The sequence below is a fragment of the Haliaeetus albicilla genome, chromosome 5 (genome assembly GCF_947461875.1).
Source record: "Haliaeetus albicilla chromosome 5, bHalAlb1.1, whole genome shotgun sequence".
Lineage (NCBI taxonomy): Eukaryota > Metazoa > Chordata > Aves > Accipitriformes > Accipitridae > Haliaeetus > Haliaeetus albicilla.
The window spans coordinates 7,731,535-7,743,716 of NC_091487.1; the positions used below are offsets into that span (position 1 = coordinate 7,731,535).

The following is a 12,182-nucleotide window of genomic DNA, read 5'->3' on the forward strand; positions in this document are numbered from 1 at the left end:
CCCGGGGCTGCGGTAGGGCGACGGCTGCCCGGCCGAACCCGCCGGCCGCTCCCGCCCTCCTAAACCCCTTCCTCCTCCCGGGCCGCTCGCCGACAGCGCCCCGGGGGCCGGCCGAGGGGTACGTTGGCCTGTGTTCCCGCCGACCGGGCTCGCCCTCACGGCGTGGGGCAGGAGGGACAGCCGCCCCCCGGGGCGGACGGAAGGAGCTACCGGTCACCGACGGGACCCCGGGCCCCGTCCCTCACGGAGACGCCCCAGCGGCACCTCCCGGCAACGGGGACTGCGCATGCGCGGGGAAGCGGCGCAGGCGCCTCGGGGGGCGGTGGCGTGGTGGGGAGGCTGCGCATGCGCGCGGGGGAGTGCGCGGAGCAGCGGCGGCGGGATGAGCTCGGTGCCGGGGCTGCAGGCCGACTGTGAGGAGCTGCTCGGCGCCTTCCAGGAGGCCGACACCGTCCGCTTCGAGCGCTTCGCCGAGCTGTGGCGGGAGCGCCGCTTCCACACCATCTTCTAGTGAGTGAGGAGTCCCGGCCGGCCCAGCCGCCTCCGGGCCGTCTCCTCAGCGGTCTACCCGCTGCGAGTCGCCCTTAGCGGCACCGGCTTGAAAGGCAGCGGGGCCGGCCGCCCTTTCGCCTGTCTCTGCGCGGTGCTCGGCTCGCCTCAGGGAGTCTGTCTTCCCCCTCCCAAAGCCCACAGATCCCCGCTGCTGAGCTTGCCCCTTGGTAGCGCGGAGGACCTTAAAGGGGGGGTGTTGGTGAGCCGTGTTTCCCTGCTGGCATAGTTTTTGGGAAGGGTTTGCCTGGCTGGTGCATAGGTAAAAGGCAATGAAGTCTCGGTCCCTGTGTAATACTGAAAAACAGTTACTAGTTCGATTTATTTTGTACGCTACTAGCGCATGTGATTTGAACACTGATGCTTCAGGGATTTTGATGCAACGCTCGTGATACAAGGTTAGAAATGTGATTGGAGGGTATTTCATTTTTCACTTTACATCTAATTTAGTAGAAGGAATTATGTGTAGTGTTGTGTGAGAGCATAAGGTCTGGCCATCTTTGAAGACTTCCCAGAACTTGAGCCCTATGGTAATATGTTTTAAAATACCTAAAACTTGTCTCTGCGTTATGGATTCTCTAAAGCCTGCACATTCATAGTTACTTGCTTCAACATGCTTCCTTTTTGTTTACTTTAGTGGTAGAATAAGAGCTCTGGAGAGGAATAAGCTCACAAAGAAGACTTTAGAACTGGCACAGCAGTACTTCTTGCCCCCGTACGCTTTCCAGATTCGAGTTGGTGCTCTCTACCTTTTGTATGGGCTCTATAGTACACAGCTTTGCCAGCCAAAACAAAAGGTAATTGCTCTTGAGGTTTTATTCTCAGGAGATGCTAGATGTAAGATATGTGGTATAACTGTCTGCTTTGTCATCATAAAGGGGTTGGGCATTTTCTCTCACTTTCTTAAAATATTTAGAACCAGATGGTCCCTTTGGAAAAGGTAGCCTTTCAAACACCTTTGGGTTTAAGAACTGACGTGGTGGTGACTAAAGTATTGTGCATGCCTCCTAAATTGTAGCTGCCTCCTAAATTGTAGCTGTGATCTCAGAAGTCTTGTTTGCCAGAGAGGAAGCTTCTCTCTGTTCAACAATGAACAAGACGAGCTTTCAAAATGGTATTAGAGAACGTGCTCATCAGCTCCATGGAGGACTCCATTACATCCCCAGTTATTCCTTAGAATTTCAAAAGAATGAAGACTGGCTGAATTATTTCCAGTTCCTGTTAACCAGAAGTGGAAGTGGAATTTGTAAATGGGTTGAAAGGGTGAACGCCTGAATGATATGTCTCCTTGCTGCTTTTAGGACAGGAGACCAGTATATAAAGAAGTTGGAAACTCAGTGCAAGGAGAAGTGGTTTAATTGAAAACTGTGTGTTGTATGTTGTGTGCATATGCACAGTTGAGTCCAAATTCTTTAAATAAGAAACTGAAGTCTAAGTACTGTACAATGATGCAATTACATCTCCTATCTTAACTTCAAAGATGTCAGTACCTTTTATGGAGATGAATTGAGGGAATTTTAAAACCACTGTTATATAGCAATTGTTAGAGAGTCTGGGAATTATCAAAGAAGCTAACTTAGGTAGAGAGAAAATGAACTGGGCAGACTACATGGGAGAGGAAGGAAAGCAAGAAGATAAGGATACTTCTATGAGTATTTCACTGGCAGCAAATCATGGTGTGAGTATTATTTCCTAATCGTCTAGTGAGTGAGTCTCCTGGATGTCTATTGTTTCAGGCATCTTGGAATGTGAAGAGTTAACTTTTTCAAATGTCAGAGGGCTTGCGTTCCATGTCACTGTCAAAAAAAGCAACTGCAGTGAGAATATTTAACACAAGTGTAATAAACTTATCTGCATAATATTTTAATAGTAGTAACAAATGGTATAGTAGAATCCTTTCTGTACTTCTGTGATCATGTGACATGTTAGACTCTAGGCATCCAAGTGCTGCACATAGTATAACGTGATCACAGCAGTCAGCTGAATTAATTTTTATGTGTTGAAATATGCAGATTGGTATGACAATGTACAACTGTTATGTTGCAGATCAGAATCGCGCTGAAGGATTGGCCTGAAATCCAGAGATTTCAACAGGATCTGATAGACTCCCAGCATTATGATGCAGCGTACATCTTCAGGACACTGCGACTTGCCAGAGCATTCCATTTTACAGCAATGCCAAAGCTAGTGAGTTATTGCATTAATGACTTACCATTTTTAATAAAATATCTTCAGCTTTCAATGGCTGATAGTTCAACAGCACTCAAGTATTTAGTTTAGCTTTGAGGCTGTGTTGAAATGTAATGTTTTGCTTTATGTAGCTAGGTCTGTGACGTAAAGCTTAGAGGATGTTTGAATGTAGCATGCTTCTCACCTGAAAATATTTTTTCAGTATCTAATGTTCTTACTAGGTTTGAGATGTCCTATAATTTGTGGAAATGTCAAACTCTTGAATCTGGGTGCTGGATTAAATTCTTGACTAGGGAATAATTTTTGAAAAGTGCTGACTCTGGGCACTTGACAGTAAAGCTGCATGCTATTGTTGATGAGATGGTTTTATGCCTTTCAGCATGTCTTGATGGTTGAATATGCAGTAAGAATTTTCAAGAGGAGGTGCCGTTTTAAGTTTGCTTTTAGGTTACAAAGCATTGTCTCTTGCTTTAGCTGAACTACCGAACTAAGAAGAAGATTCAGGAAAATGAATTCAAAGAAGAATTTAAGGACCCAAGTAACAGAGTAAACAACCTCATCACTAATGATGTATTGGAGGTACAGTAACTTTTAAACTACAGATTAATCACTGTTGGTTTTGTTTTGTTTTGTTTTTCTTCTTCAGTTGTCCAAGGGCTAGAACTTATCGAATTAGCACAGTCTTGTCCTTTGTAAGTCTTCTTCTGGAACGCAGACTAGGGTAATAGTCTGTGCCAGCGATTTTACTGAACTCTCAGAAACACGGCATTTATTTTCGAAGAATTGTGGTACCTTTTTCAATACTGAAATATGCTCTAATGTTTTGTGGTTTTGCCTTGGTAAGATATAAAAGGGAAAGGGTATAAATGGTTAATTGTCACTTAGGGAGAGAAAAATGGAAAATAGTGGGTGAGGGAAAGCATGTGTGTTCTGATATGTCTGCAGGTTGCAGCTGGAGGCTTGATACTTGTGATAATATGGATTTACTTATCTGCAAGTTTATAGCCTTCTCTAACCTTTATTTCTGCTTTTAAAACTTGGTTTTGTTTAATATGTAATACATTTTATAAAAAAATGGAGTAATTCAAGCTGCCTATAGGTTCTTCTATTGCTCATTATGACTCAGTAATAGATCCTTGTTTACAGTTTTTTTCCAGTTGCTGCTAGCAAATATGTATCATCACTAAGGTTGACTACAGTGGTACAAAAATCAGTAATCTGTGAAATGGCAGGGTGAGGAGACCTGCTTCCTCAAAAGGAGGAAGTAAAATGCTTTCTCCAAAGAGAAGAAAATAGACCATATCAGAATGAGACCTCTATGAACACGGATCCTGAGTATCACTTGAGACTTCCTTCTTCGTTTAATAATGCAAGATACTCTTTCTTCTTTTGCTTATTTGGTGAACTGATGGGACAGTGCTAGGTAGCAGTATTGCTAGGCTCCCTAAAACTGAACTGATCTGAACAGAATCTGTTTCTAACACTCCTGCTAGTTCCACAGTCTCCTTAGAATGGTTTGTATAACACTGGTGTTGTTCATTGAGGACTAATATTGCTTTACTGCTGGAATCTTTTTTTTTTTTTTTTTTTTTTTTTCCTGAAAAGAGTATCTTTTTTATTTTAGGAACTGATGAATATTCACGACCACTATCAGAAAATGAAGTGTGTCATTTCAGCTGACAAATCCCAGCCAGACAAGGCACTGAGCTTGATAAAAGATGACTTTGTAGTTACTCTTAAAGACATAACTTTGGAACATCAGGAATGGCAGCAAAACAGAATGGTAGGTCATATCAACCATTGTGCTGTGGCAACTTAACAGATTGTATGAACATGTAAGAACTGTCTTTCTTGGTGTAATTACCTGTGAACATAGTTTGTAAAGCTCAGATTTAAGTAGAAGGAACTGTAACACTGAAGACATGGAATGAGTAAAACCCTAGGCAGAGTTACAGTATGGGGGGAAGGACATGGACTTGTATGTGGTACTGCTTCTGTGATACTGTAAATGATTGCTGAGAGGTAAGCCCTCGAAGATGTGACTTATGGGCAATATTAGAATGATCTTATGAAATACCTCTTATTTGTGGATCAAGGAAAGGCCATAATGTAAGATCGATGAAGAAAATGGACATGTGTGTAAATACTCATTTTGTTTTTCACAATTCGTGGATTTTAGCTGCCTTGTATATGACAGACATTTAAAAAACCTTTTTTTTTTCCCAGAAATTATTCCTAAATGCCAAAGAAAGTGATGAAATACCAAGCAAAAAGGAAGAAGGGACTTTGCTAGAATCAGAGGTAAGAAGAAAGAACTAGTTTGCTACATGGCGCAGGCCAAATCTATTTGTGTTTTGACTTCAGATCACAGGCTAAGCAGTATGTCAAGACTTGATAGCGTCAAAGTAAGTTCCAGGAACAGCTAGGGGGGCTGGTTGGTTTTTGTTTGTTTGTTTTTAAATCACATTGTTTTCTGTTAAGCTGTGAGCATTCACTGCTGTGGTAGCTCTTGGATGCTCGTAATAAAAAGTCTCTTTCAGGTAAGGAGGGGAAAGAGCTATATTTTCTTGGCCAGACTCCTTTATGGTTCCTCTTGGAATTTCAACTAAATGCAATATCCATTTTTTTTATGCTACCAAATTATCTCGAATTGTACTTATCTGTTTATTTCAGCTTTGAATTTGAGTAAGATGTGGAGTTTCAAATTTGATTTTCTCCTCCTGGCTTTGTAACAGTGAGGCAATGAAAATTATGGTCTGCCTTCTTAATGAAATTTGAAATTATTATTTTTTTTTTAAGTAACAGTTCAACAGCATTCTAATTATAGAGAACTAATTCTAATTATAGAATTACAGGTGTGGTGAGAGATTGCTCAAGTGATTGTCTGATGTGATATTTCATTTCAATACAGCTATAATAGAGTATGAAAACTTTCTCTGACTGATCCCGTTGTTTCTTTGCAGGGTTCTGAAAGAGCAAATGCACTGGCTAGAATCAAGTACAGGTCTTACTCTGCAGTTGTTGAGGTAGGTATAAAATTTGATCATAGGGATGTATTTATTTTTAAAGAACAATTTTAAGTACCAGTTTAATGTAAATGCTGGGTCAGAAAGGAATGAGTTAAAATTGCACTCTATTTCAACCTTTGAATGTTCTAGTTTTCCTAACACATTGGGGAAACCTGAAGCTCTTACTATTCTTGTTAGATTTGTGGAAGCAGTACAGATATGGTCTATGCTTGGGAGATTTTAATATACAAGGTATCTTTCAATGTCTATGTTCTGTTTAAGTAGGTGGAATTTTAAATAGATGGAATAAAAATACTTCTGAGTTTAATTGCTCAAATTCCTTGAAGCTTAGATATTTGAATCTCTGAAGATGCTTGCAAAAATAGCACTTGGGTGTTTAAAGTCTGTTGGAAGTTCTTGGAAACCTTGTTTCAATAACTGCTACTTTAAAAATATTGACGATTTGTCTCTTTTTGTAGCAGGCCTATGAGAAACATCACAACTTTCCCTGTTTATTAAAATCTCATGTTGAAAAATGCATTATTGAATGAAACAGAGCTCTGGAATGTATAACAGTCCAGACTTGTGAATATGCAGTGATAATGTTTTCTAGGCACCTATGCAAAATATGACAGTAAAGAGGCTTTATGGTTCAACAGTTTTCGGAAGTGTTCCTTTTGCTTGACCATAGTGGTGTGCAACATGGTGTAGGTTCATACCAACAGAAAATGGTTTGAAAATAAATTAATATTCAATTACCTGAATATTAAGTGATACACCCACTAATCATAGAAGGGTGTTGTCCTGTTAAAACTGAAGATCAGTAGTAACTAGTGGGAATCTTCCCTCCCTCCCTTCCCCTTCCATCCCTTCTGCACCCTGACATGTAAGTTGGTCCTTGCTGATTTGTAAGGTACTGGGTGACATACAGGAATATCTGGCTGTAGAAGTTTAGCTTTTTTGTATCATTCATGTGTATGCTTGGGTTCTAGGCTTCCAAATCCAGAAGACATCGTCAAGTAAAATTAGAATCTTCTGAATCGGGATCAAATTATGGGAAATCTCCAAGCCGAAGTAAAAAAAACAGTAGGAGACCACAGCCAGCAAGAAGAGATTCTTTGGAAATCAAAGGTATTTCTGCATTGCATTTGTGAACCTGGAGAGACTGCAGAAGTTTATACATGGCTTAGCTAGCTGAGGCAGCTGGTTTTGTTGTTACCATTGATCAGTGGAGATAGAAGATTAAAGAAATATTTTGTGATGCCAGCATCATATTGAACCTTTTTGTCTGTTTTCCACACTCTGGTCAGGTAGAAAGACAATATGAGTGCATGCAGTTTATTGTTAATCTGAAGTCTCCTGTATAGTCCTACTAATTTTTATCTGGAAAGGCATGACCTTGGAGAAGCATGTCCTGTGTGGCAGTGTCTTAACTTTTTCCTATTGCCATGTAACAAACATATTGGAGATTAAGATATGTGTCTAACTGTTTCTTCTTCTGACAGATAGCTTCTGCTTTTGAAGCTTTCTGATGAAAATCAGCCTATCTGATAATTTTGATAGTTCGTACTATCTTCATGACATCCAAAGTAAACCTTCCCTGTTTCTATTCTGTTCTTGAGCTCTTGAAGGAATATCCTCTAATATTTCTGAAGAGAAAATGATATTGATGTCTTAATGACAATGATTGTAAGACTAGTACCTGTGCTATCATCTCAGTCATTCTCCTTGCAGTACTCTTTATTTTGTTCGTTACTGAAATTTTTAATACTTCCATGTGAATACAAATCTTTTGTCAACAACTGATGTAGTTTCAAAACTCTTTTCAAATTGTTTCCTTAATATCAGCATTGCAATTATAAGTTCTACATGTTTTTAGTTTATAGACTTAACTTTTCCCTTCTTGACAGGAGGGGGTTTTTTTATATACCTGTGACTTGGTTTTTGTGGTTCTGTTCTGTAATTCTATTTTATTTCTCCTGAGCATTATAATTTTAGCTAGGAATAAAAACAATTTTAAGGAGCAAATGTTTTTAAAACGTTTCAAAGTTCCAAGCTCTGTTTTCTGACTTGCGTAGCTTCTGCTAGAAAAAAAGTTACGGAGAAAAATCATCCCTCTTCAGAGGTAAGCATTAGGCAATGTTGCCTGTGCTTCATTTTAAAACAGTAGATGAAGTGTTGAAGAGGAATAAGGGCGTTTTGAATTATCTCTGTACTGACTGGAGTTGGTGATTAATATGCTTTAAACTTGTAGTGTTAACTACTTGTTATTGAAGGTTTTAGTGAGCCGTATGAAAGTACCGTGAAATGTAGGTGTTTCTCTACAGCCTTTGTCTAGAAAGTTAAGACAGCAGCAAGTGAACAACCTGTTAGCTGCTGGACCTGAGATGTAGAAGCAAAAAAAAAAAAAAAAAAAAAGCTGACAGTTTTTCCTAAAAATCTATCTGCAGGTGAAATGCAAGTGGCAAAGGAAACTGTTACTCGGCATATTGGGATGCCTATAATCACAGAAGAGAATTCAGATGAAGAAGGTACAACGATTGAAATTCTAACAAACTGGTGACTTGTTTTTTAATAGCTGTCTACTATGCTGTATTTTTCTGAAACTAAAGCTGATATTTTGGACCATGTGTTGCTGCCTTGCAAAAGCTAGATTAGTTTTTAGCCTGTAAATTGTTGCATTGAAGCTTTGATTTGAGACTTTGTTGTGAGCACACACATGGTGGCAAATCCTGAGGGTCATGTTTTTCTACATAGATTTATTTCATTATCGTGTGTTCAGAATTAAAACTGGTCCAGTTAAAAGGGGACTTACTCTTCTGTAATACAAATCTGGCTTGAAGAGTTCCAATGGGTAGGGAAAAGTGATTTTTTTGGTCATTCTTCTACTTACAGAAGATACCTGTTCTAGTAACTATGGGAACTTATGTAACGTGCACTCGAGGTCAGAATAGCCCTTGCTGCCTTCACCTTTGTGGAAGTGAAGGGACATAGAAGTTTCTCCTCTAGCCTTAGTTTCAGTTGGGCAATGCTTCAAGGATTAAGTTCCAGTATACGTGTACAGTAATAGCATTCTCTGCTGTATTGGAAGTTGTCCGACATAGATGGGGTAGATATTCTGGGAACCGCAGCAGAAGAGTGAATGACTTTGCTGTCACTCACATTACTGGAAATAATGTAATTTTTATTTGGAAGCAATGAATGGTAAAGTAGGTTTTTCAAAGCTGAGTGTGGAGTTGCTCTACAGATGGATCAAATGCATGTAGTACAAATTGAGATGTTAGATGATCTTGAACTGCTCTGCAACTCAGAAGCTTCAGGGTCTGCTCTTAATATTGCTTGAGGAGAACGTAAGCACCACAGAACAGACACTGCACAAAGAAAATTGCATCCTCTTTATCTTGAGGTACCTCATTTAGCTGTGCTCTGGGAAGAGCCTGGAGTACTGCTCTGCTGCCATGTCTCAAACACAGGTAGTGTTCCTGGGAGAGGAGCTGGCCAGCTAAAGGCATGATTTCCACTGGCAGTTCTAGCTAGTCTAAAACCAATGGGTCTTGCTTACGTAGTGGAAGGCAGACTTGATAGACCAGAGATACTGGTTCTTAACCTGACAGAGTAGGATTTAATTAGGTTGCTTAAAGGGGAAACAAAAAGTTAAGTACAACATCTGTAAAGCTTTAATGACATAGATGAGTGTGAGGAGTACATCTTTTGGAGTTAATTTACTATCCAAAGTTGTATGGAAGGATATTTAATGCAAGGGAGCATGATAACTATTAAAATACATTTGCAGTGAGGTAGCACATTTATATTTTCTCTTTTTAAAAGTAAAAGAGCATCCTGTAGTACTGAAATGAGACTACATTCTCTGATCACCTTGGTTGTAGATAATGTGAATTCATTCAATTTTAAATCGTCAGATTGAAGGCACAGTGGTGTATTTAATATTGTACGTACTTACTTTCCTTCAAGCTGTTGTGGACAAAAAGTTTCTTTCTAAATCAGGAACATTCTCCATTTCCCAGAATGCCAGCATTCTGAAATGTTAAAAATACCCATAAGCAATCTCTTCAGGTATTTTATGCTTAATTTTGTGAGTATTCCATTCGTCAAACTCACAACGAAATCTTAAAAGTGTTCATGAGGAGCAGAAAGCTCTCAAGATTGAATAAGTTTTGAAGTACAGTATTTTGTTCATCAATGGAATTTTAATTGATATTTTGAATGACGGTGTGCTGTAGAATCTAGAAAGTTGGTGGGGTTTTTTTTTTCATATTTAAAACCATGGGGAGGGGGATTGGGAGGAGATCTCAAGAGCTCATCTAATTAATTTCCTTTGCTGGGCAGAATTAATTCTACCTTAATCGTTCCCATGAGGGAAGATAGATTGAAAAGCTTGTCAGAAAAATCTCTTTATTTGCTTTCAGAAGTATCTCTCCCCAAGAGGAAAAGAAGATGTTAGAGGATCCAGTTGGAGAAGCACTAATGTTAATTTTAATGACAAAACATAAATGTCAGAGGTAACACAAAGTTCTTGTCTTGGATGCCTTTGAATGTACAGCAAGAAGTGTCTGGGACCAGAACCACAGGTGATACTGGAATACTGGTAGTGACTGGTATACCTTAACTGTCTCATGATGGTGCAGTATCTGGTGCCTTTATTCGCCTGGTGAATGCTTTTTGTGGGAGACAAAGTTGCTGTTCCCTGTTTGAGATGGAAAGAGAAGATGGTTGTTTGTTGTATTTAGCTTGTACAATGTGAGTTATCACTTGGAACTCATGTTGATGTGCAATGATGGTTTTAGCTGAGACTGTTAAAAGAACAGCTCACAAAATATTTGCCCATATGAGAGACATGTTTGTAATCTTTTATCTCTGAACATAAAATTAAGGTTACTGACTGTTGAAAATTAGTACAATAAATTATTTTCCACACTGTACTTGCTCCATTGTATAGTGCGTAACTTCAGCAATGTTTATCATGGTTTGATCCCACAGGTGTGGGAAATGAACTTGGTGATGAGTCTTTTATTGTACTCTGTCTCCAGCAGATCTGGAATCATTGTGTATTCAAATGAGGAAATGTAAAGTGCGTTTATTAATTCTGCAGATGACCTTAAGCTCTACAAGGGCAGGACTGGAATTCAAAATGGTCTTTATAAATTGGAGACGAGTGGAAGAAGTGGGGGTGGAAATAGACATGAAGCTCAGTACTGAAAACAGGTACAGGATGGGGAAATGATTGCTAGGCAACAGTACTGCAGAAAAAGCAAACAGACTGAGAATCATAAGCTGGAGTATTTTCTGTAAACAATAACAAGCGCTAGAATTCAAGTCATTCAGCCCTGAAAGGCTGTAGCCTTAAATACCCCTGTCTGACCACAACAATTCAAGACAAATGTGGATAGTTATTCTCCTTGGTATTTTCTCCAGTTGATGATAGCCGTACTATCAAGAATGGCTGAAGGAGTTGAGGTGTCCTCTACTACAAGAAGAAATATAAAATAGAAATTTGAAAGGTTTTGAATATAAAAAGGACCTAAACTGAGTGAATTAGTTTGGTAGTATGACTCTCAAAGGCCAAAGGAATGGAAGTGCCCTTACCTAGAAGAAGAGACACCTGAGTGGAAATATAAATCATTTGACTATAAAAGGGGCCTGTATCAAATGCATTGGTTGGTAAGGAGGAATGGGCCTAAATGACAACAGGTTGGACACTCTAAAAACTACTAATTAAGCACCAGTGTTGCACTCAACCTTTTTAATGGGAAAAGAGGAGAAACACTTTATAACAAAGCCAAAACCTTGCTGTATAGTAAACTGAACAATCAGATATTCAGTTGAATAACCAAAATCTTTACAGTCTAATCTGAAACTCATTATTAGTCCAGATCTAATTATTGCAGAAAAAGAATACTTCTATACAGCAAAAAGTCTCTGTAGTGGTAATAATACAGTTAAATTTATATTACATTTAAATTTACAGTTAAATTTATATTACATTTAAATTTATAATACAGTTAAATTTATTCATACACGCGCTTAGTTTCTACCCCTTTTTCCTGGTTTAACTCTTCCACTGCGCTTTTGGTCCTACGTTTGTTAGGCTTAGTCTGTGGATAGAACATGCCATAGATGTGGTTCATTTTCAAAAGACTAATCTGTAGTTATAAAGGTTTTGGAGGTATCATTTCTGTAAATCTTGAACAGTTTGGTTTTAACTGGGTTTTCGGACAATAATGATGCTTGTGCTTTTCTATTACCAGCACAAACTCATTCTCCCGCTATGTATTTCTGCTCCTAATTTTTGGTGAGCAGATACAAGAGACAAAAAGAGACCTCTTAAGGAAAACTTAACCAGGTGTTTTTCCTCAATATTTTCTGCTCATCTTAATGCAGTTAGGAACCTGTTGGTAATGCTGCATTTATCAGTTT

General features: G+C 39.2%; 1 protein-coding gene across 2 annotated transcripts; it reads left to right on the top strand.

Moving 5' to 3' along the window:
* The first annotated feature begins 339 nt into the window (after positions 1-339).
* On the top strand, positions 340-10,687 carry SNAPC1 (small nuclear RNA activating complex polypeptide 1). Of its 2 annotated transcripts, none has more exons than XM_069783221.1 (10): positions 340-510; positions 1,187-1,346; positions 2,596-2,736; positions 3,214-3,318; positions 4,364-4,522; positions 4,966-5,040; positions 5,703-5,765; positions 6,740-6,878; positions 8,198-8,278; positions 10,178-10,687. In XM_069783221.1, exons 1-10 carry the CDS (start codon positions 383-385, stop codon positions 10,207-10,209), a joined length of 1,083 nt encoding a protein of 360 aa, XP_069639322.1. In that variant the 5' UTR covers positions 340-382; the 3' UTR covers positions 10,210-10,687. The 2 variants fall into 2 exon arrangements, with proteins under 2 accessions (XP_069639322.1, XP_069639321.1); XM_069783220.1 differs by having other exon boundaries at positions 341-510; positions 10,175-10,687.
* Positions 10,688-12,182: the final 1,495 nt, after the last annotated feature.